Here is a 20,522-nt window from a genome sequence, read left to right on the forward strand (position 1 = left end):
TTAGGCAAAAATAAAAAAAATGAAAGTATCTCTTTTCCAAAAATGGAGGGACAATTATATTTGCACAAGCTAAATTTTAACTCTTTATGAAATTTTTTACATTGTCTCTAAACTAGTATTGATATCAATCCCTGTAATTACTTTGTTATAAAAATCAAAAATCTATATTCGGCTAAAAAAATAATTGGCCGATCAAGTTAAGAAGTCATAAGGCGACTATATTAAGTATTTTTCTAAGTGAGAATGTGTGTCCTCAAGCTGCTCAGAACATATCTTTAATGTTCCAAATGAAGGAAATGGATCTCAAGGAAAAATGCATGGGAATCAATCTTATTATCTCCAGAAACAAAGATCAAAGTGCTGATTATGCTGTTGACAGAATGCAGAATATGCTTCAGGGTTGGCAGGGAAGTCTTGTAAGTCAGGCAGGACACGAAGATTTACACAAAATCAGTCTTCCTTAAGCTCAAATGCTCAGTACTAGATGAGTGTTTTTCTTCTTCCAGACAAAACTCATGACAGAATAAACAGGATTCAAAGGAACTATTTCTGGAATGAAAAGAAAAATAAATATTACTGTCCAATCTCATGGATATCAATGAGCAAATATAAGAGATATGAAGGCCTTGGCTTTAACGATTCAAAAAAATATAATTTAGCCATGCTTACTAATTTAGCTTGGAGGGCGAGTATAGCATGATGAGCCTAAGTTACGGCAGCTCCATGGTGACTAACCCTACAAAGAAATGGGCTCAACTGTTAAGGAAATATACTTCCCAAACAAGGATCCTCTGGTGGATGAAATTTCAAAAAATTCTAATTCTTGGGTATGGAGTAGCATTCAGCAGGGTAGCACTATACATGGGAAATTGGTGATGGAAAATCTGTTAGAGTTTTCAAGCATAACTGGATAAGTAAAAATGAGAAAGCTTCTAGTCTCAGTGGTGTTCATTATCAGGGCAATGAAGATCTAAAGGTGGATGATCTTTTGAAAGAATACTCAAGGAGCTGGGGAATATCAGTAATCTCAACAAATATTTTGATCAGAATATGACTCAGAAAATAAGGTCCATTAGAATCTCAGAAGAAGGTCAAGACAAGCTGAGATGGTCCGTTACTAAATGTGGCAAATTCACACAGTCTACAAGGAACTAAGCAAGAGTAAAAATCAGCTGCCCTCTCCAAACAATATGAAGGAACAAGATTGGCTGAAACTTTGGCACATGAACATTCCTTACAAAATACAGCAGTTCTTGTGGTTTGGTTTGGAATGTCTGCAGCTCTCCATCACTCAAAAAACAACAGCATCTCTCTTCAGCAATGGATTAAATCTTGGTTCTCTGATAGAAGTTCTTTAGAATCCGGTAATCCTAACCTAGCCAATATAGCTGCTTGTATCCTATGGCAATTGTGGAAAGTCAAATGTGATAAAGTCTTTCAAAACAAAAACTATCACCCTAGGGAAGTTATTCTGAAAATTAGGTCTTATATTAACACTAACATGTGCATAAAGGATAGCTTAAACAACATAAATGTTAGGAAAAAAGAAAATTGGCAAAAACCCCCTAGAGATTGGCTTAAAGTTAATATTGATGCTTCCATAAAATTTGATTTTCTAAAGCAGGATTTGCTCTAATCATTCGTAACTGTACAAGCGGATTCGTGGGGGCAATGGCCTTCTCAACAGTAGCCAGGAATGTGATGCAAGCTGAAGTTATGATCTGGTTGAAAGCTCTGCAATGGACTAAAGATCAGAATATTCAAAGAGTCATTGTTGAATGCGATAACTTTCTGTTATAAATGGATGTAATGGTAACCTAAATGGTCTTCATTGGGAAGATCACAGTCTTATTTTAGAGTGTCAAAAAGTTCTTAGTGTTTTGAGTCAGTGTGTGATATCGTTTAAAAGAAGGGGTTGCAACCAAGCAGCAGATCTGCTCGCTAAACATGCTAGAAGAAGCATTAGAGGTCAGTCTTGGTGGGAATCACCACCAAACATTATCAGTGAAGTTCTCAGTAGAGAATGTATTTAAGTCTGTTCTTCTCTTTGCTTTTGCGTCTGTCTTAGTTGTTTAGTTGAGAGTGTTTTAGTCCTTTGGGTCTCTGTAATGCTCTTCAGTTTTTAATGAATTCCCATTTGCTCAAATAATTATTTTTTTTGAGTTAGACAGAATTATATTCGCCATGTTTCAAAAAGACATGTGAGTTTTGTGCGCAAAATCTAACTAAAATAAAAAAGAGAGGCCTTTTTAGCAAGATACCCTCGAAATTACCAAGTTGTCCTCATTTAAATTAAAAGTCTTATTGTATCATGTAAATTTAATAAAAATAAAGGGTAAAAACATACATTAAATAAATATTTATATATTTACGGAAATGCTATAGTTTTAAAAATAGATTAAACTCTAAAAACTACATACGTTGTAAGAGCAAATTTATATGTTTGACTAATATTGTTGAACGAGTCAAATTCAAGCATGTGCATCACGTATGTGTTCCTACTACTTACACGTAAAACAAGTCTGTCTTTCTAAAGAGGATGATCCCTTCATACTATTTCACACTTTGGGAGATCTTTTTTTGAAAAACTTAAACAGTAGCGTATTTGCAGCCAATATTTGGGGATATGCTCGTCTTACAGTGATCTACATACCTACGAAATGAGCACATTCTGAATACCAAACCTCACTATCTACTATACTTAATTTTAACGGTTGAAAATTCGTTGATTTGTATTGTAAGTAGTAGATGATGAAGTTATACATTCCGGAATGCGCTCGTTTTTTATGGGTATATAGCGATTTGTAAGACGAACGTGATCTCAGAATATTAACTTCAAATAAGCTATCTCGTCCAAAATGTGAGATAATGTAAAAATACAAGTGTGATGGGATCCTTTCTCTTTTATAAAAGGAGGAATGTTATTTAAGTTTCACCTTGAGTATAACTAGCTATGGTAGATTAAACACACATTGCAACGAAGTGATGTTGTTCTAAAGTGAAGATAGCTATGCGATCGTGCTGCGCCAAATGTAGTTATCGGATTTCGGTGAATATCAATCGAATATCTAGACACGATATTTCGGTGAATACGGTAAAATACCAGCCAATATCAGCATTTCGGTGAAACACCGAAACCGATATTATCGGCGGTATCTCGACATAAAACTTAACTACATTGGCTGCGCCAATGTTTTGTTTTTTTAAAGATGAGATTGCATGTGCCCCTTCAACAGTTTTTGTTTCAACTACTACCAAAATAAAACTTACGCAAATACAAATCACAAACCCAACTTCTCGTGCAACTCAAATCCGATATCATCAAGTGGGTTGAATATCCATTAAACAAGACATAAAGAGTTGACTCACTGTGAACAAAAACAATCCAAACCATTGACTACACAAAAAGTCAATGAAATGAGTTCATCACTGATGAAATAAGTTGTTACAATCGAGGGCTTTAACTAAAAGACTTAATCAACACGCGAAACAGGGTTTAGTGAATATAATAGTGTTTTTTGAAATATCTCTCTCCCTTTTAATCATAGGCAAACACCCTATTCCATTTTAATGGCTCCTTCCTTCATGGTTCGTTTTAAGATCAATAAAGCTTGACCCTTTACTTAAAACACCTTAATTTAATCCGGGTTTGTATTATTTTCTTTGAAAAAGTGAAGTAAAGAGGCAAAGAGTTGAGTGTTAGGTTTATATATATAGTGCTACTGCTTTTCTTTTCTTTTCTTCAATATTGAGAACATTTGTGGTTTGTAAATATCCATTTTAGGGATTGTTATTTGATGGTGTTAAAATCAGTGTAAAGGTTTGCGTTTTTATTTGTCTGCCCTCATACTTGTTTAGTTAAATGGAAATAAATAATGAATTTCATTTGGATTCAAAGCGGTTAATCGATCCTAAACATCTTTTTGTTGGACCAAGAATCGGAGAAGGTGCTCATGCCAAAGTATACGAAGGAAAGTAAGTTTTATCTGATTTCTTGGTTGCTTAACTCTTTCAATTGGGGATGAATGGAAACTGTAGTATCTGTAAGATATCTAATTGCTTGTGTTTATTGGCTTTCAGATATAAGAATCAAACAGTTGCAATTAAAATTGTTCATAGAGGGGACACGCCAGAGGAGATTGCTAAAAGAGAAGGGAGGTTTGCTAGAGAAGTTTCAATGCTTTCTAGAGTTCAACACAAAAATTTAGTAAAGGTTGTTCTTCTGTAGCTTCTTTGGAAATCGATTCATATTGTTGTTTATATGGAGGTTGTTAAATTGCATTTGGTGAGGAAGTGGGTGTGTTTTTAACATGCAATGGTGTTTGATGTGCATTGACAGTTTATTGGGGCGTGTAATGTCCCTGTCATGGTGATAGTTACTGAGCTTCTATTAGGTGGTTCATCGCGTAAGTTCTTGGTGAACTTGCGACCGAGAGGCTTGGAGACACGTGTTGCGGTTAGTTATGCGCTTGACATTGCTCGGGCAATGGAATGCTTGCATTCACATGGGATTATTCATCGTGATCTGAAGCCTGGTATTTATCTTCTTAGGTTTTCTAATTCTTATGTTGTCAAGTACTTATGTCTCTAATTTACGGCAATGATGTTCGATCCGTTGAATAACTGCTGAATATCTCTAATTAGAATTGTACTTCAGTATTGTCATGATGGCACTTCTGTTGTTATTATTATTATTCCTAACAATCTGAAAGATACTTAGATTTTGGTGTTCTCACGTTATCGAGCTTAGGCATATTCGTACGCCTGAGGTGAAGATTTGAGGTAACAGTTTTGCTGATCTCCTCCTTGTAAGCTTCAAGCTTCATTATGCCTATATGTTCCGTGGAAACTTTGAGATGAATATCGGTCGACGTCTATGGGTCATTTAATCTGATTGGGTGTATCCACAGTGAATTTAAATTTTCAGCCAAGTCTCTGAAAATCTTATAAATATTCCACATTACCTTGAGATTCACCCAATATTCTTCTTTTGAGCAACATACCTGACCTGCTGTTGCTCATGTTTAGGTTGTTCACAGGATTCAGAAAATTAGTTTCAGAGTAATGTCGTCCTGATCGCGTGCTTTATGATGTCAGTTTCTAGAGCACTACTAGCGTAGACGCATGATTCTTTTTCGATATGACTGATACCTTTGAATTTGCATATTCTTAACATTAGAGACAACTTGTCTTGTTCGTCATACTTATATTAGTATAACCAAGCTTCATCCATTGTCCATGTTTTGAACCTTTGAGATGTTAGTTTACCACGATATGGCTATGTAGACTTATAAGTTTTATTGCTTCAAATATCTTAAATGATTCTAAAAACATGACCTAGATCACAGTCAGAATTTCGTGTAGTGATTGTTTTGATTGGCACTCCTACTGATCTCATGCTTAATATTGTTCTAACTCGATAGCAGGCTTCTGAAACTTAAAAGAGTTCAATCCCAGACTTGTCTGACACAACGAGTGGCCTTGTTGTTAAGTCACATTTACAATGAGAGGAAGAACCTACTCCTCTTATTCAAATGGGTCATATTGGGTATGATAGTAATTGCTATGGTGGTTTTACTTGCTACAAGTATGATATTTATATTCTGAAAACATTAAAAATTTCACATTAAATTTGTCTTTTGGTTTTGGATATCTCTATATGATTTCCAAATTTTGCTTCCTCTTTTTTTTTGTTTGTTTCCTCACTAACTTAGATTATTGGACTTTTAACTTACCAAGCATCTATATTAAAAGATGAATAAGAGAACTAGGGGAGATTTGACAGATGAATAATTGGTGCAGAAAATTTGATATTGACTGCAGACCACAAGACAGTAAAACTTGTAGACTTTGGTTTAGCAAGAGAAGAGTCAGCAACAGAGATGATGACTGCTGAGACGGGGACATATCGTTGGATGGCTCCTGAGGTAGCATCGGAACTATCTTTTACCTTCATTTTCAGTGACTACTGTGAAGCATCACTAAAAATGTAGTAGCATTCTGTGATCGCAGTTGTACAGCACAGTCACGTTGAGGCATGGAGAGAAGAAACATTACAACCATAAGGTTGATTCCTACAGCTTTGCTATTGTGCTGTGGGAACTTATACACAACCGACTTCCATTCGAAGGCATGTCGAACCTCCAAGCAGCATATGCAGCCGCTTTCAAGGTACGCACTCTCTCGTTTATCACCTTTTATTCTTACAGTATTTTGGTTTGTCATGTGTGAAGGGTGATTGAAGTTTTATTTGCTGTTTCAGAATGTTAGACCTAGTGCAGAAGACATCCCTGAAGATTTAGCTTTAACTGTAACATCGTGTTGGAAGGAGGACCCAAATGCTAGACCTAACTTCAGCCAAATAGTGCAGATGCTTTTACATTATCTGACCACTATTTCTCCACCCGAACACATGATCCCATCTCGTATGTTTAGTTCAGAGAACAAAGTATTACCCCCAGAGTCTCCAGGTACAAGTTCATTAATGGCTATGCACAACGACAGTGGTGACAAGCCAGACGAGAACATACAGGAGTCGAGGGGTTGTCTATTTTGTTTCCATCATTGCTTCTGACCCCCTTAACCACAACAACACGTCTGCTTCACAAATCCTAATACCAGAGGAGATTTTCGCGGTATGAAATGGGTCTTTAATATGTGGATCAGTGTTTTGTGGCTCCAAACACTGTGGATGCGTAACTTATGGACGATACAGTAGGGATCCTATGCAGCACCCTAAAGATACACTGGAAAATGAATGAAACGTACTCTGCTACCCAGTCAGATAATTGTAACAAACAATTGTGGACTATGGTATACTTGAAGAGTAGCCTGTTTGTTACCAAGTTACCGAGTTTTACCTTAACCGCGGAAAAGAAGTTACCGCGGTTAAAAAAATTATATAATAGTTGTTGAATGCTTAGATTAGAACTACTGTGGGTAATAATAATATAGGGATCGTTGTAGTTGTAAAAAGCTTTATAATAAATAGAACAAACGTTTTAAGCAGCTTATCTGCTTTTACTATATATGTGCTCTACGAAAATGCTATTTGAACAGTGGTATATACTCTAATATGCAACAGACAGAGAAAAGAAGACTGCAGTGTTAACGTAGATTGTCCGATCTATTAAAAAAAAAGACCTTTGGATTTTTCGGATTTCAGTTTAAATTAAACATGATCAAATCTGATAATAGAGTTTCGGACTGAATCCAAAACTCCACTTTCCAAGAAAAGATAAGATTCTCAAGGTGATCACTTTGTAGATTATCCACCATATTAAACCCTAACAAAATGCAGTTCCGTGTATTCGATTTTGGATTTGCCCACGCCGTAAATACGTACAACTTACAAGATAGAAGTAACAAAAATGTGGAAGTGTAACGGCTGGTTTGCTTTTTCCTCTATATAAGTAGAGGGCCTCTATCTCTAAATAAATACCACTACACAGTGTTTCCTAGATTAATGTTTGTTTTACCTTTTTTCTTTCTTTTTTTTTTGAAGCATAAAATTTTATTAAACTAATTAAAGGGCTATTGCACGAGAGTACATGATACTGATACCCAAATTTCAAACATAATATCTAATAACTCTATGTTTAAATTTCAAATGTAATTAGTATTTTAAGTTTCCCATCTCACCCTTGTAAATTTCAGAAAACCCATTGCATTGCATCCCCATTTAGATTAAATACAAAAACTTCTAAAATTCATGTAGTTCAACCGTGAAATTCAAAAATTCAAATACTGTATTTGCTTAAAGAAAATAAAAAATAAACATACAGAAACTTAATTTTGGCACTAACAACACCAGAAGCTCCTCCGCGAAACATTCACACGAGTAGACCTTTTCGATTCTCTCCTACACTTCCTCACCAGCCCTATACCAACTTCAGGAAAAAAAAAAACAGAAAACTCATCACCCATTCGCTACAATCAGCAGAACTCCACTGTCACCAGTTGATGACCACCTTGACATAATCACCTGCTGGCATCCACCACATAGCAGTCAGTCCATGCCACAACTTGTCTAACATCAGCTCATTGACGACCCGCCACCAGTAGTACACCACGCCACCAGTCCATACCCTTGAACACACCTACACCTCAAATGACAATATAGAGATCTACCCCTATTTTTGCATAAGCCAGGTTCTCACTTGTGCAAACCATAAGCCAGGATTATAATGAGATACATCCACAACACTGTAAGAACATGGACAAGAAGATAAACAAAGTTTGATATACATTATCAGAAACCAAATTGTTTGTTTACAAAAGAGACGCATTTGTTCTCAAAACAAGTTGTTCACATAAAAAACAGGCTAAACATTAGATGTTCGTATACTCTTTACATTAAATGGTGTATTATCTGTTAACTAAAAGTAGTGGTGAGGCATTTGCAGCTTTTGCATCAGATTTACCAATAAGAAACGAACACAATCTCTGACATGGTTAACCACATTCACTTGACTCGTCTTACACATGCCCATCAACCCATCAAATGCAGGACCACAAAAAGATTGGTTTATAAGTTCATCTATACAACAAAATGTCCACAGTAATATCGTAAACAAACAAAAACAATCACTCTCAAATTCTCAATCCCAAGACCTTTCAGCAACCAGAACAACTGAAAGGTAATTCAACAATAATAAACATCGTAACAACAAGTGGTTTTGTCAAAATACAATCCAATGTTACGTACAGAAACTAAACTGACTAGTTGACCATTGGTCGAGCAAATGGTGTACTTGGTTATAAGAAATACGCAATGCACTGCACATCTATGTTAATGGATCTGTTTTATGTTTGCAGTTGAACAATGTTTTATGTGTCTACCAAATTCCTTCTTTAAAATAGACATGAGATATCAGTCATGAGTCGCCAATAAGGGGAGAATGTACTCTTTCCTAAATCCATATTTCATCTATTACTGCCACTACCTAAGGATAAGGGAGCTTGTTAAAAAGATATTTCCACTACTGAAACTACGTAAAATACTTCTAAAAATCTGCATGAAATACGACCAAAAAATAGAAATAATGCACGATACCTCGAGTTCTTTGTTGTTCCGGTTTGGTGGCAATGGATTGCTTGGAACCTATAAACCAATTAAAATAAAAATCAAATTCAGCCTTACATTGAAATTTACTTTTTTTTTCTTTTTTATATAAAAAACAACGAATTAGTATTTACTAGTATGTAACCCGTGCTACGCACCGGGTCTGGTGTGAATTGTTGATTTGGTGTGCCGGGGCTTCGCCCCGCGCCCGTGGTTCATATATGTTGGAATATTTATAAAAATGATTCATAAATTAGTAAGAAAATTTGATACCGGTTGATAATCAATATATTATGGGATATTTGGTGCTACACAGAGACCGACGAATACATTTGTGTTTTAACCTAAAAATTGTAACAATCTCTGTACAGTGTATACGGTGGAGCCTAAGAGCGTCCACAGTGGTGCGAGCATAACTAAAGACCAAAGACTAAAAAAAAAGATCAAATTTGGGTTTAGTCCGTCCTGTGGCGTAGCGGGTGACGAGTAAATTTGGTCGCGCGTTGATATAAAGTCCGTTTCATCGTCCAGCGTAGATAAAGATTACGCCTGGCATGGGGCGTTGATAAAGATAACGCCTGGTATGGGGCGTTGATAAAAATAACGCCTGTATGGGGCGTGAACTATAGCAACGCCTGGTGTGTGGGACGGAGATTATACGTTCGCCCGGGTTCAAAAAAAAATAAATAAAAATAGGGCGCTGATAAAGACAACGCCCCAAGCAAAGTTTTCAAAACTTTGTGAAGGTGGGATCATGACTATATCAACGCCTGGGTGTCCGGCGTTAACTTTACGTACGCCCCATCCAGGCGGACATTATACCAACGTCCCATCCAGGCGGACATTATACCAACGTCCCATCCAGGCGGACATTATACCAACGCCCTGCATCAGGCGTTAACTTTACGAACGCGCGGCTACAGGCGGACATTATACCAACGCCCGTCGGGTAGGCGGACATTATATAAACGCCCGACTATATTTGGATTTGGTCTTAATCGCCGACCAAATTTGGTCCGAGTTTTACTCTTTGATCAAATTTTGATCGATGGTCCGTCCCACTACGCCAGCCCACTCGACACCAAATTTGGGTTTAGTCGTCCACTGCAGTTGCTCTAAACCTTTTTATAGTACTCCAAATTTGGTTTGCACATCATCTTCCCTCCTTGTCCAATTTGGGGCTTTATCACTTTACGTAATATTCATTTTACTAAAGTCCAATAGCAGTCGATCTAACTTGGTGAGAACACACCTCATTGTGATATTTAGACTTGAGTTTCCGTGCGTAAACATAATATCCAAATCATTGATTCTATAAATTTTCTTGATTTTTTTCCTAAATTGTTAGGGAAAGGTTTTCCTTAATAGCGTAAAACAATATTTAGACACAAATGACAAATCCTTGATCTCGGTTAAGTTTTTGTTATAGTCCAAAAGTTTCTTTTAATTTCTTATTCTACATCATCTCTCACCTGTCTCTTCGCATGAAATTTCCCCTAAATATCAAATCTTAGTATTTTCTAAGTCCATGAAATTTTAATTTTTCTTCTTAAATTCTAATTACACATTTTCACTCGAATTTTGTCATCCAAAATCCATAACATGTACTGTTTTTCCATTCTGATTCATGAATTGTAATATTTCAGTAATCTTCCTCTTTTTCTATAAATCTTAACTCCTATTACTTTCTTCACTCAAAAGATCTAAATCAAAATCATTTTATTTTCTCCACTCATAATATCTAAATCCAAATCAAAAACATGCAAGAGATACCACTTATTAGGAAAGCATTAATTTTAGAGTAAACCCGGTGGAGCGTCCTCTTATAACTTGATATGGTTGTACAGATATCCGCGTACATGTGTTTCCAAAAGTTGATTTACTATGACACTCAAAAGTTTGGTTGTGCATGTTCTTTCAATGTTTGGTTGTGCATGTTGTTTCAATGATATTAGCTCCAAGCAATTGTTTGGTTTCACATCTCAGTCTGGCATCACCTGATTCTGATTGCTTTTAGTACTGATCTCTAAGGTTCGTAAACTAAATTAGATACTATTCTTTTCGTACCTAAGTATCTTATTGAATTATATATAAGAGCCGTGATATCATATGTAATATGTAAGATTGGTATAGGAATTCTGAAGTAAGAATATCACAGTAACACTGTTAATTATAAGGGTCGCATCCATGATAAAGGTCCGAGTAATAACTGGGACCAAAAATTCGAACATTATAGTGCCTTAGACTAAATAATATGTTCCAAAAAGCAGTGGGATAAAAAATAAAAACTCATGTCATCTATCCTCTATCAATACGTAAGTACTTCGTTTCCTTCCTCATTTATCTCGACCAATGGTGGCATCTCAGGATCCCTCTCCATAGTACAGTCCATTTCACCATCACATTCATCTAGCTCGACCAAAGTTGACATGTCATCGTACTTTATTTTGTTTATCATGTATTTCTTAGTAGGTGTTTGGAGTAATTAATTCTATGTCAGGAACAAATACTTCACCAACTATTTGGTTTTTATAGAGACCTTTCCTTGGTGATCTGAATTGACATAATGATTGTCTCCAATTGTGGCATGTCTGAAATAATGTTGGCACGTAGTTACCTTTTTGTTTTTGTTCAAGAGATATGTAGTTAGACTGTGACAGAGGAAGTTTCTTTCATCAAGCATGAATTTGAAGATCATTGTTTTCCCTATCACAGCTAATATTTCTTCAACACAGTCTGCCCTGTTTTTAAGCAAAAGAAAATCATTCCCCAATATTTTTCTCTTTTTATATAGCTTATCTAAATAATTCCCCGTCTAATCAAGACGTAACCAATTTTTTTTTGACGTCCACCATTGGTAATGCCATCATTTTCGTTACTCTAACATCATATATAACCATTTCATCCATTCGTCCCATTATTGTGATTACACCATTATTGACGCTGTCATGTACTATTAGTTGTAGAATATAATTTTAGCATTATTGCATCAGTTTTTTATTTTTATAGATGAACTTTTTCGCTTAATATTTCTACTTATTACCGTGGCATTGGTGCATCTACTGTGACCCTACTTGTATTGCTCCATGGTTTGCTTTCCATGTAAACAACATGCATCCTGGACATGCTATGTAGTTCCACGGAGATCCTTCTTCAATTCCAAGAATTGTTGCTTTAACGGTAAAAGTTGCACTCTACATTGTATTTGCAATGAAATATCATTTAAATTGAATTACTTTTCAAATCTCACCTTAAACTCGTGTAACATTTTTAGTGTACGATTTTTAAACATTAATTTTTCTTTTGCTTTGTTTGGAATTCCTGAAATACTTAGTTCCTTCACTGGTGCATATTGTTAAAATCATAATTACACATGAAATACTTAGTTCCTTCACTGGTGCATATTTTTCTTATAAATTTCCAATTTTGGTACATCAAGATTTATGTATATTCTTGTAGCTTTACTGAAACTGCAGATAGATCTCTCTTGTGATCATTTACTTGTTATTTTCAACGTTAAGCTTAATTCAAATTTTAATTTAAGCTTAATTTGATTTGAATGTTATATGTACCTTGAAACTGCTCAACAATTGTTGAATCTATTATTATTATTATTCAACTAACCTCATCATTTTCCAGCATAGAATCACATAGTTGGGTGGTCAGATTATCCCATGTAGTTACTTTTATCGAAATTTCATTGTGGTTTTGTATTAGAACATCATGTCCGAGTACATCAGTTTTGATTTTTCTATGTTTCATCTGACTCTTCAAAAGACCCCTTAGGATCCCAACAACATTTGTAAAAAAATAGTAAACTAATTACTCAGTTTAGATTCTTATCATACATATACAATCTTGATGGTTATTAAAAAATATTTTTTAACATTTGGTACTACCTATTAGATTTTATTTTTTTTTAAATCTTTTCTCTAAGTGCTGTAAAATCTGATATCGCAAATTTGTATTTTGGTATTTGTTGATCCTTTTGAGCTAGTAGAACTATGCGCGTGAATGCATTCACCCATATTTTCCCTGCACCGGGTACTGGTCGAAAACCTCTGTGGTACGACTGTAGGCTAAAATGCTGAATTCGAATGATTTGTTGATCTTTGATTCTGTCTTTGAAGTAAGGAATATCTTTTAGCTTAATGTAAGCATGTATTTGGTTTCCCTATCCATCGTCCTATCAGTATCATGCAAATAATAACTAATGTACTATTTTGTTAAAGATGTCTTACCTCTGAATCTCTGAGTATCATCTCCAAGTTATAAACATATCCCGTCTTATTGTTAATTCCATTCCATCTTCTCTTGATTCTTGCTATAACCGGACGCGAGCATATCCCTTCTTCTATTATTGTGAATATGAGATTTTGCTGGTTTTGATTGTTGTCATTATTCCCTTCGGGAAATAAAAAAATATGCAATTAGTATTTTAAATCACTTTTTGCAAAATTAAAACAGACTAATATGGAATTTAGGACAGACGTATTGTTAAACAGATTTTGCTGGTTTTGTTCTCACCTTTCGTATCGTTTGTTCCGTGATCTAGCACGTAACCCGTGCTACGCACCAGTCCTGGTGGACTTTTTGGGTTGAGAGTGGCGGGGAACGATATATCTAAATAATTTTACCAGTTTATGCCTCCTCAAATTTCCAGTGTTGCCTATCTCAACAAATGAAAACTTGAAGATTAATAGAGTAGTTCACTTTAACTATTTGTTTTCTCTCATGTTTTCAATCATGCATCGCTAATTAGTATTATGGCGTTTGCGACAACTATACAAAAGTAAACTCGTTTTGGGTTTTCTTCAAAATTAACAAACGAGGTAGAATTTAACAATAACATCAAACAGAAACACACAAAGTCTTAGCCACCTTTCTAGTGCAGGCTTTTGGTTCAGCTTAAGTATTCCGTATGACATATTAGACTTGAATGTAGGAGTCAAGCAAAAGATTAAGTCAAGCACACTTAGCATTAAACAATCCATTAACAAATCCTAATATTGGACTAACAGTGCCAAAGATCATATATCTGCGTCTCTTTATATTGGACTAACAGTGCCACTTGAAATTTTTTGAAACATTGACTTCAGAGGAAGATGTTCTCTGTTATGCGCAGATCATCACAACCACAAATCAAGAACAATCGATAAGCCACTTTAATCAAGAACAGTCGATAAAACACTTGGCTTGAACTTGACTGAAGACTTATTCTTGAGTTTATTATCAAGTTCCTCTTCCTTCCAACATTACAAATTGATTTCTGTTTATTATACTTATTTTATAATATGTACGTAAATGTATAATACAGTTCTTGAAATATGTACATTACCCCAGTTTCTTCTCTACTTAGTGGTTCAGCTTTAATATCATATTCTCAAATAATATTTTTACCAAACTGAGTTATTGAAAAATAAAACTGGTAACATTTATCGATAAATAATTCAGTTTCTTTGAGAGAAAATCTTTTGGAGTCTTCTTTGAATTACAACCCTTCCAAATCAACCGGAAAAAATATCAAATTATACGTGTCAAAAATGTTGAAATTCAACAAACAAAAAGAGAATATTACGACATATCTGATTTTATTTGGAAAATTTGTGACATGTAAGCCTTTAAAAGAGAAATGGGTGAATGTGAGTTAAGACACGACCGTTATAATGTAATGTGTTCTTTCAATATTGCATAATTATCTTCTTCCTTTTTTAGTTTTTCGAACCTTTATTTTATTATTCGCTAAGACCCTACCGAGTAAGTTTAAGGCTATAGCAATGAAACATGACCAGGATGAAATATGACAGAGTCTTTTAGGGTACTAAAATAACAACACCATCTGTGGGAGTCGAACCCACGACTACATGGGTTGTGAACCATGTCCTCTTCCATTTGAGTTAAGACAGCAAGTACCATTTCCTAGTTAATTAGGATTTTATATATATACTCTCACATAACAACACCATTTAGCCCATACAAAGCTTCTAAAAGACTTCATTGCATCTATATTGTTACTGGACCTTACTTTTGCTGCAAGCATACAAAAATTATGCTGGGGAATTATCTGACAAATAACAAAAAGAGAGTATGATCTAACACACATGTACCTCAAGAGATGAGCATTCCTACATACCAATCAACTCTTGCTCGTATATGACCATATATACCAATCAACTCTTGCTCGTATATGACATGCCAGAATTATCATTTTCCATAATATTAGGCATGAAGATAGACCTACATGGAGAGACAAAACAAAGAAAAAGAAAAAGTTAAAGAATTTTACAATATGCTCGGTTATAATCCTCTGAACTATCACAGTTGCTAGGTCGGTTGACACTACTGTGGTCACCTCATCACTCATCAGAGGGCAACTCAAATTTTGGCTCCATTGGAACTGCAGTGAGTCTGCAAATTAAGGTAGTTGATTTGTTATTCAAGAAAATGTTATAGTTAATGGATGCAAAGAAAAATAAAAAGTTTAAGAATTTTACAATATGCTCGGTCATAATCCTCTGAACTATCACAGTTGCTAGGTCGATTGACACTACTGTGGTCACCTCATCACTCATCAGAGGGCAACTCAAATTTTGGCTCCATTGGAACTGCAATGAGTCTGCAAATTAAGGTAGTTGATTTGTTATTCAAGAAAATGTTATAGTTAATGGATGCTGTCACTCATTTGGGTTTTAGCAAAAAAAAATAGTTCATCTCAGAAATGGATAAGAGAATTCAGAAAGTGAAGAGTAAGAAGATAAGATACTTATAGACACCTTTCGGTATCAGAGAAAGAGGCTTCAAAAATCCATAGATTTTCAAAACATAACGATTTTTACAGATTTTGAAGAATTTTATACCCACATCCATAGAGACTAACTCTGCATCACTGGGTAAAGCAGAGGAGCAATTTGAACCTGCTTAATACGGAAATAAAAGATGAAAACAAAAATATATTAGAGCATATCAAAAACCCATAATTCTTATCAAAATAATAAATTAAAGAAAATCAAAAACCCATAGTTCTTATCAAAAAAATATGGAAAATAAAAGACAGAACGGCATGACATATCTCAAAGGCAAGAAGATATCCTAATATGTGCGATCATGTTTAATACGCCCGCTCTTCTGATTGGAAGAGATCACAATGAGGTCACAACTATTAACATATAAATACAAATATCACATTAACACTATGAAATTAATAGCCTCGATGATTAACATAACATGACGCTTTTTTCATCACTACAAACACTATTTTGCCACCTCATTTTTCAAGAGACTTCACAACCGGACTGCCAACCTTGTATTGAACATTTCCACAGAAATTACAGTGGAAAAACAATCACACTTTTAGCCATGGACCTTGCTCAATGTGCCTACGTCCGCTGATATCCACAACATTAAAAGTGATGTGCTTTTACCAAAATGAGCGTTTATATTCAGTTAAGTCCTATCGTCAAAGACGAAACATGAACAACAATTGTAAGACTCTATTTTCCCCTTCAGCTAATGATACAAAATCACTACTATGAAGCACAATGACCGCATCCAGTACAACCTTTTAACGCCAAGTCAACATTGTACAAAACAAAGAAAAACAGAAAATAGTTAGACAGCAAATTAACAAACTATAGAAAAATGAGCCAAAGCAATAACATCTATACCCGTCAAATGCACGGGCCACATCCAAATTGAGCGATTCTATCAAGCCGTTAAACCTATACCCTTGCATGCACCAACCACACTTATCTTAGGCTAAGTCAAGATGTTGTACTATTTCCTTCGAAAATGCATCAGATACCCGTGTAATCGCCGAGTAACTAATAGAAACATACCTGTGAATACGGTTCTTATAAGCTACGTACTTGATAATAGTCATGAAAGAATAGGACAATAGTATATATAATGTTATTAGTACATAAAAATCTTTGTTTTTTCAAAATAATGAATATCGAAAATTGCTACACCAACGCAAATAACTTGGACAGTTTTAATTCTAAGCAAAGAAAACCAAAACTAACAAAGTCAATTAATTTCATGATGATCATTCAAAAGCAAAACGTACCTAGCAGCACGTAGTAGCTTAGCACCTTCTTTTGAACATACATTGTTCCAAAATAAAGACCCACCTTCAGCCTCCCCAAACATCACTTGTGTATATAATATATGAGTAGTAATATGTGAGTAATGCATAAATGAACCGACGGAGTCAAAATACATAGCAGGAAAAATACTGATGAACGGCATGAAGTACAACCGAGGAAGCTGTCATAGCAAGAGAAGAAAATTGCATTTTGTTAAAATCGCCGAGCACCCAAGTCAAGGACACAACAGAGTTTAATGATATATTTAGCTACAGAAGGAGACACAAACTATTAGGACCAATAAATGTTGACGGATAAACTCATCAATAAAAAAGAAAAAGAAGGTGTTTTCAACAATAGTTGGCAAAGGGAAGTCTAATTATGAGACTCCAGGGTCCTTCAACAAACTATCTTCATGCCCATAGTTTCAATATATGTGTGCCATCATGGATACTAAAACTCATGGAGCAAAAACACACACTTGTCAATGGATGCAAATCTAATACAAACACCCCTGCTTTCAATACATCATCAGAATTTGTTGACAGCATTACAAATGAAAATCACAACAAAAAAAAACTAAATTAAATCTTACATATCGAAACCTAAAAAATAAAATAATCAATAAATCAATTTAGAAGAACCAAAAGGGAAGAGAAAAAACAGACCTAGATGATTATCAACAGAGTTTAATTCAGTGTCTTTATGTTTAAGAAGCTTTACAGTTTCAACTCCTCTATCTTTCAACTGATTTCCGTCTTTATCAAATCGCCACAGTTTAGTCTTTCTGCAGAAAACAAATAAAAGCTTCTAAATCAGTAAAAAAAAGTACTAATAAAATGCATTAAAATAGACATGGTAACTATGATGAAATCATATAAAGACGATTGAAACAAAAGAAAAATTAGGGTTCCATAAGAAGAGAGGTAGAAAAAATAAAGCTAGGTGTTTTTTTTTTTTTTTTTTCTTTGAAACGGCTGGTAATTTTCTGTATAAGTGTAAGAAAGGTTACGATTAGAATAAAATTCGTCATTAGGTCTCGTTAAGAAAGAACAGATCTATTTATGTTAAATTCCTTTTTCTTTTCCTCCACGTATTTCCTTCCATATGAGAGCCTTGATTTGTTTCCGAAAGAATACTAAAAATATACTGATAGGAAGGGAAAGAAAAATAGACAGTGTATATTCTTCGCCCTAATATACAGATATGAGCGGAAAGAAAAATATACAGTACAGTATATATTCTTAGCCCTAATATGAATATATAGAGGGAAAGTTAAAGGATTTGGTTTAATGATCTGTAGCGGTTCTTGGATTTGTTTCCATAAATATAGCAAAAACTTCTATTATTTTTTTTTATTTTTTTTTTAAGAAGGAGAATGTTATTTAAAGGCTTGAATATTCAACAGTTACACAGTTTAGGAAAGTGGTATTCCCAATTTTTATAATTGGGTAGATAAAACATTAGTATAATTAGTTCCCAATTATAAGTATTAATTTCTGACCGTCTTGTTCGATTAGACCTTATCCTCTTGATGGTGTGGATGTTCTTCCAAATTTTGATACCTCTTTTGATACATGTTACCTGCATAGTTTCGTTACAATCTTGGTTGTTTTTCGATCCCGGTGTCGGAAACCACAGTTGGTGTAGAACACAGCAGTTGCAGCTAGCCAAATAGTTGTTGATGGAGGTAGATCTGGAGTGTGAAGGTTATGAAACCTTCTTCAATGACCATCCACAAGAATAGCCTAAATTTTGAAGGATACTTCAAAGTCTGAACAATGAAGTTATCCATCGGTGTTGCTGATGATGATGGTAATTCTGTAACCGAGGGTTGGCGGATTGGTAGTTGTTGCTGCTGTGGTGTGGTGTATGGTTCTTGTCCCCACCTTCCATGAATACCTTGTCTCGTTGTTGTTGATATGAGACTTGCATAACTGAATCATGTTGTTGATGCTTCGCTGAACCTAAGCTATCCTTAATACTAGTAATAAACTTAATTAAAATCCTTGAAAAAGAAAACACAAAAGCAAATACTAGTCGACGATTACGGTAAGTCTCAGGCTGGTTGGTGAAATTACGACTAATATCTTTGTTCCTAATTTCAGCTGCGAATGTGGGAATGGAAGTTGTGGTTGTTGGTGGTGGTGCTGAGTTGTTGATGTGGCATCGTATTAGTCGAGAGTAACCACCGCATACGGGATGATCCCAAGATAGGGAATTGTAGAGGCCGTAAATATAACAACAAATCTATACTTGTCGAGAAGCTTTTCCCGTAGTTAAAAAAAATAATTCATTTTTTTTTCTCGAATTATTAAGTATTTCGATTTTAATAAATGTTGATTTTAGATTTAGCAAATTCTACTGTCCAGATTTTATTAAAATCATGTAAATGTGGTGTAAGAATTTTGCTAAAATTCCAGTCAATCAGGATTAAGGGTTTCGTCTACACCCGACACAAAAAGAGGGTGGACGCTACCATTAAATTTGGAGCATCAGATCAAATTAATTTGTTTTAAAATTAACGGTCACGAAATGCAAGGGGGCTAACTTGTTTTTCAGCCAATCAGGAGCGTGGGTTTTATTCACCAGCCAACGGGAGAGGAGGTAAGGGCAACTCTCAATGTGGTGTGAGAGATGTGATTGGGTGCTTAGGTTATTGATTAAGAAAAAAGGTTACAAAAAAGAGGAGCGGAACCTCAACAGAAAAATGCAAGGCAAAATGGATAACATGTCCTAAGGCCCAAGAACTAAAAGAAACAAAAAAGACAAAATTCTAAAGCATAAAACAAGAACGATTTTTTGGGGACCAACCTTTTTGGGGACCATTGTTTTATAAGTCCATCTACCCTGTACTTATAAGGGATGTCCTAAAGTAATCACATTACTAATTTTCCCTTAACCCTAATTAAAATTAAAACTAAACTAATAACGACCAAAGTTTAACCTAATTCTAATCTCTTAACAAAAAAAAAAAATCGGACCCTCTCCTACCCTAGCCGCACAGTTTGAGAAAAAAAATCTTCTCTTCTTCCTTTCAACATCGTCTTCAACGATTAATCGTCGATTAATCAAATAAGTATAAGAACGGTTCTTAGAAAGAAAACCCCAAGACTCTCAGGAAAAGGTCCCCCATTAGGACATCTAACAAATCAGCCAACTGATTTTGAGATTCACAAAGAAGTTGAACCAGAAAGTGAAGTCATAATCGGCTACAATAGACGCAACAAGAACCCTGAAACTGCCATGTAAAAAATCCGCAGGTATTTTCAACCAAACCCATTACTTTTAATTTGATTTTGATTCGTTTAATTGAATAAAAATCATCAAAATAAGGTTCAAATGGAAATTACAGTGTGTTGTTCGGTTAGGAC

General features: G+C 35.0%; 1 protein-coding gene and 1 long non-coding RNA gene across 10 annotated transcripts; one reads left to right on the forward strand and one right to left on the reverse strand.

Annotated features, from left to right (window-relative positions):
* Positions 1–3,516: 3,516 nt before the first annotated feature.
* LOC113342080 (serine/threonine-protein kinase STY13-like) lies at positions 3,517–7,028 on the forward strand. Of its 2 annotated transcripts, none has more exons than XM_026586741.1 (6): positions 3,517–3,975; positions 4,081–4,213; positions 4,340–4,535; positions 5,803–5,927; positions 6,013–6,171; positions 6,263–7,028. In XM_026586741.1, the coding sequence occupies exons 1-6, from the start codon at positions 3,863–3,865 to the stop codon at positions 6,572–6,574; spliced, it is 1,038 nt and encodes a 345-aa protein (XP_026442526.1). In that variant the 5' UTR covers positions 3,517–3,862; the 3' UTR covers positions 6,575–7,028. The 2 variants fall into 2 exon arrangements, with proteins under 2 accessions (XP_026442526.1, XP_026442527.1); XM_026586742.1 differs by having other exon boundaries at positions 3,519–3,975; positions 5,824–5,927.
* A 622-nt stretch (positions 7,029–7,650) lies between these two features.
* LOC113342040 lies at positions 7,651–18,553 on the reverse strand. 8 transcript variants are annotated; one of them, XR_003356355.1, is made up of 12 exons: positions 18,161–18,553; positions 17,817–17,935; positions 17,130–17,329; positions 16,729–16,899; positions 15,922–15,978; positions 15,559–15,680; positions 15,417–15,472; positions 15,172–15,301; positions 13,592–13,733; positions 13,306–13,469; positions 9,056–9,103; positions 7,651–8,205 (listed from the first exon to the last, which is right to left on the reverse strand). It is a non-coding gene; the product is annotated as an uncharacterized LOC113342040 (long non-coding RNA). The 8 variants fall into 8 exon arrangements; XR_003356350.1 differs by having other exon boundaries at positions 15,926–15,978; positions 17,817–18,553; XR_003356351.1 differs by having other exon boundaries at positions 15,198–15,301; positions 17,817–18,553.
* Between the last annotated feature and the right edge of the window lie 1,969 nt (positions 18,554–20,522).

Source organism: Papaver somniferum, unplaced genomic scaffold (assembly GCF_003573695.1).
Source record: "Papaver somniferum cultivar HN1 unplaced genomic scaffold, ASM357369v1 unplaced-scaffold_33, whole genome shotgun sequence".
In the NCBI taxonomy this organism is placed as follows: domain Eukaryota; kingdom Viridiplantae; phylum Streptophyta; class Magnoliopsida; order Ranunculales; family Papaveraceae; genus Papaver; species Papaver somniferum.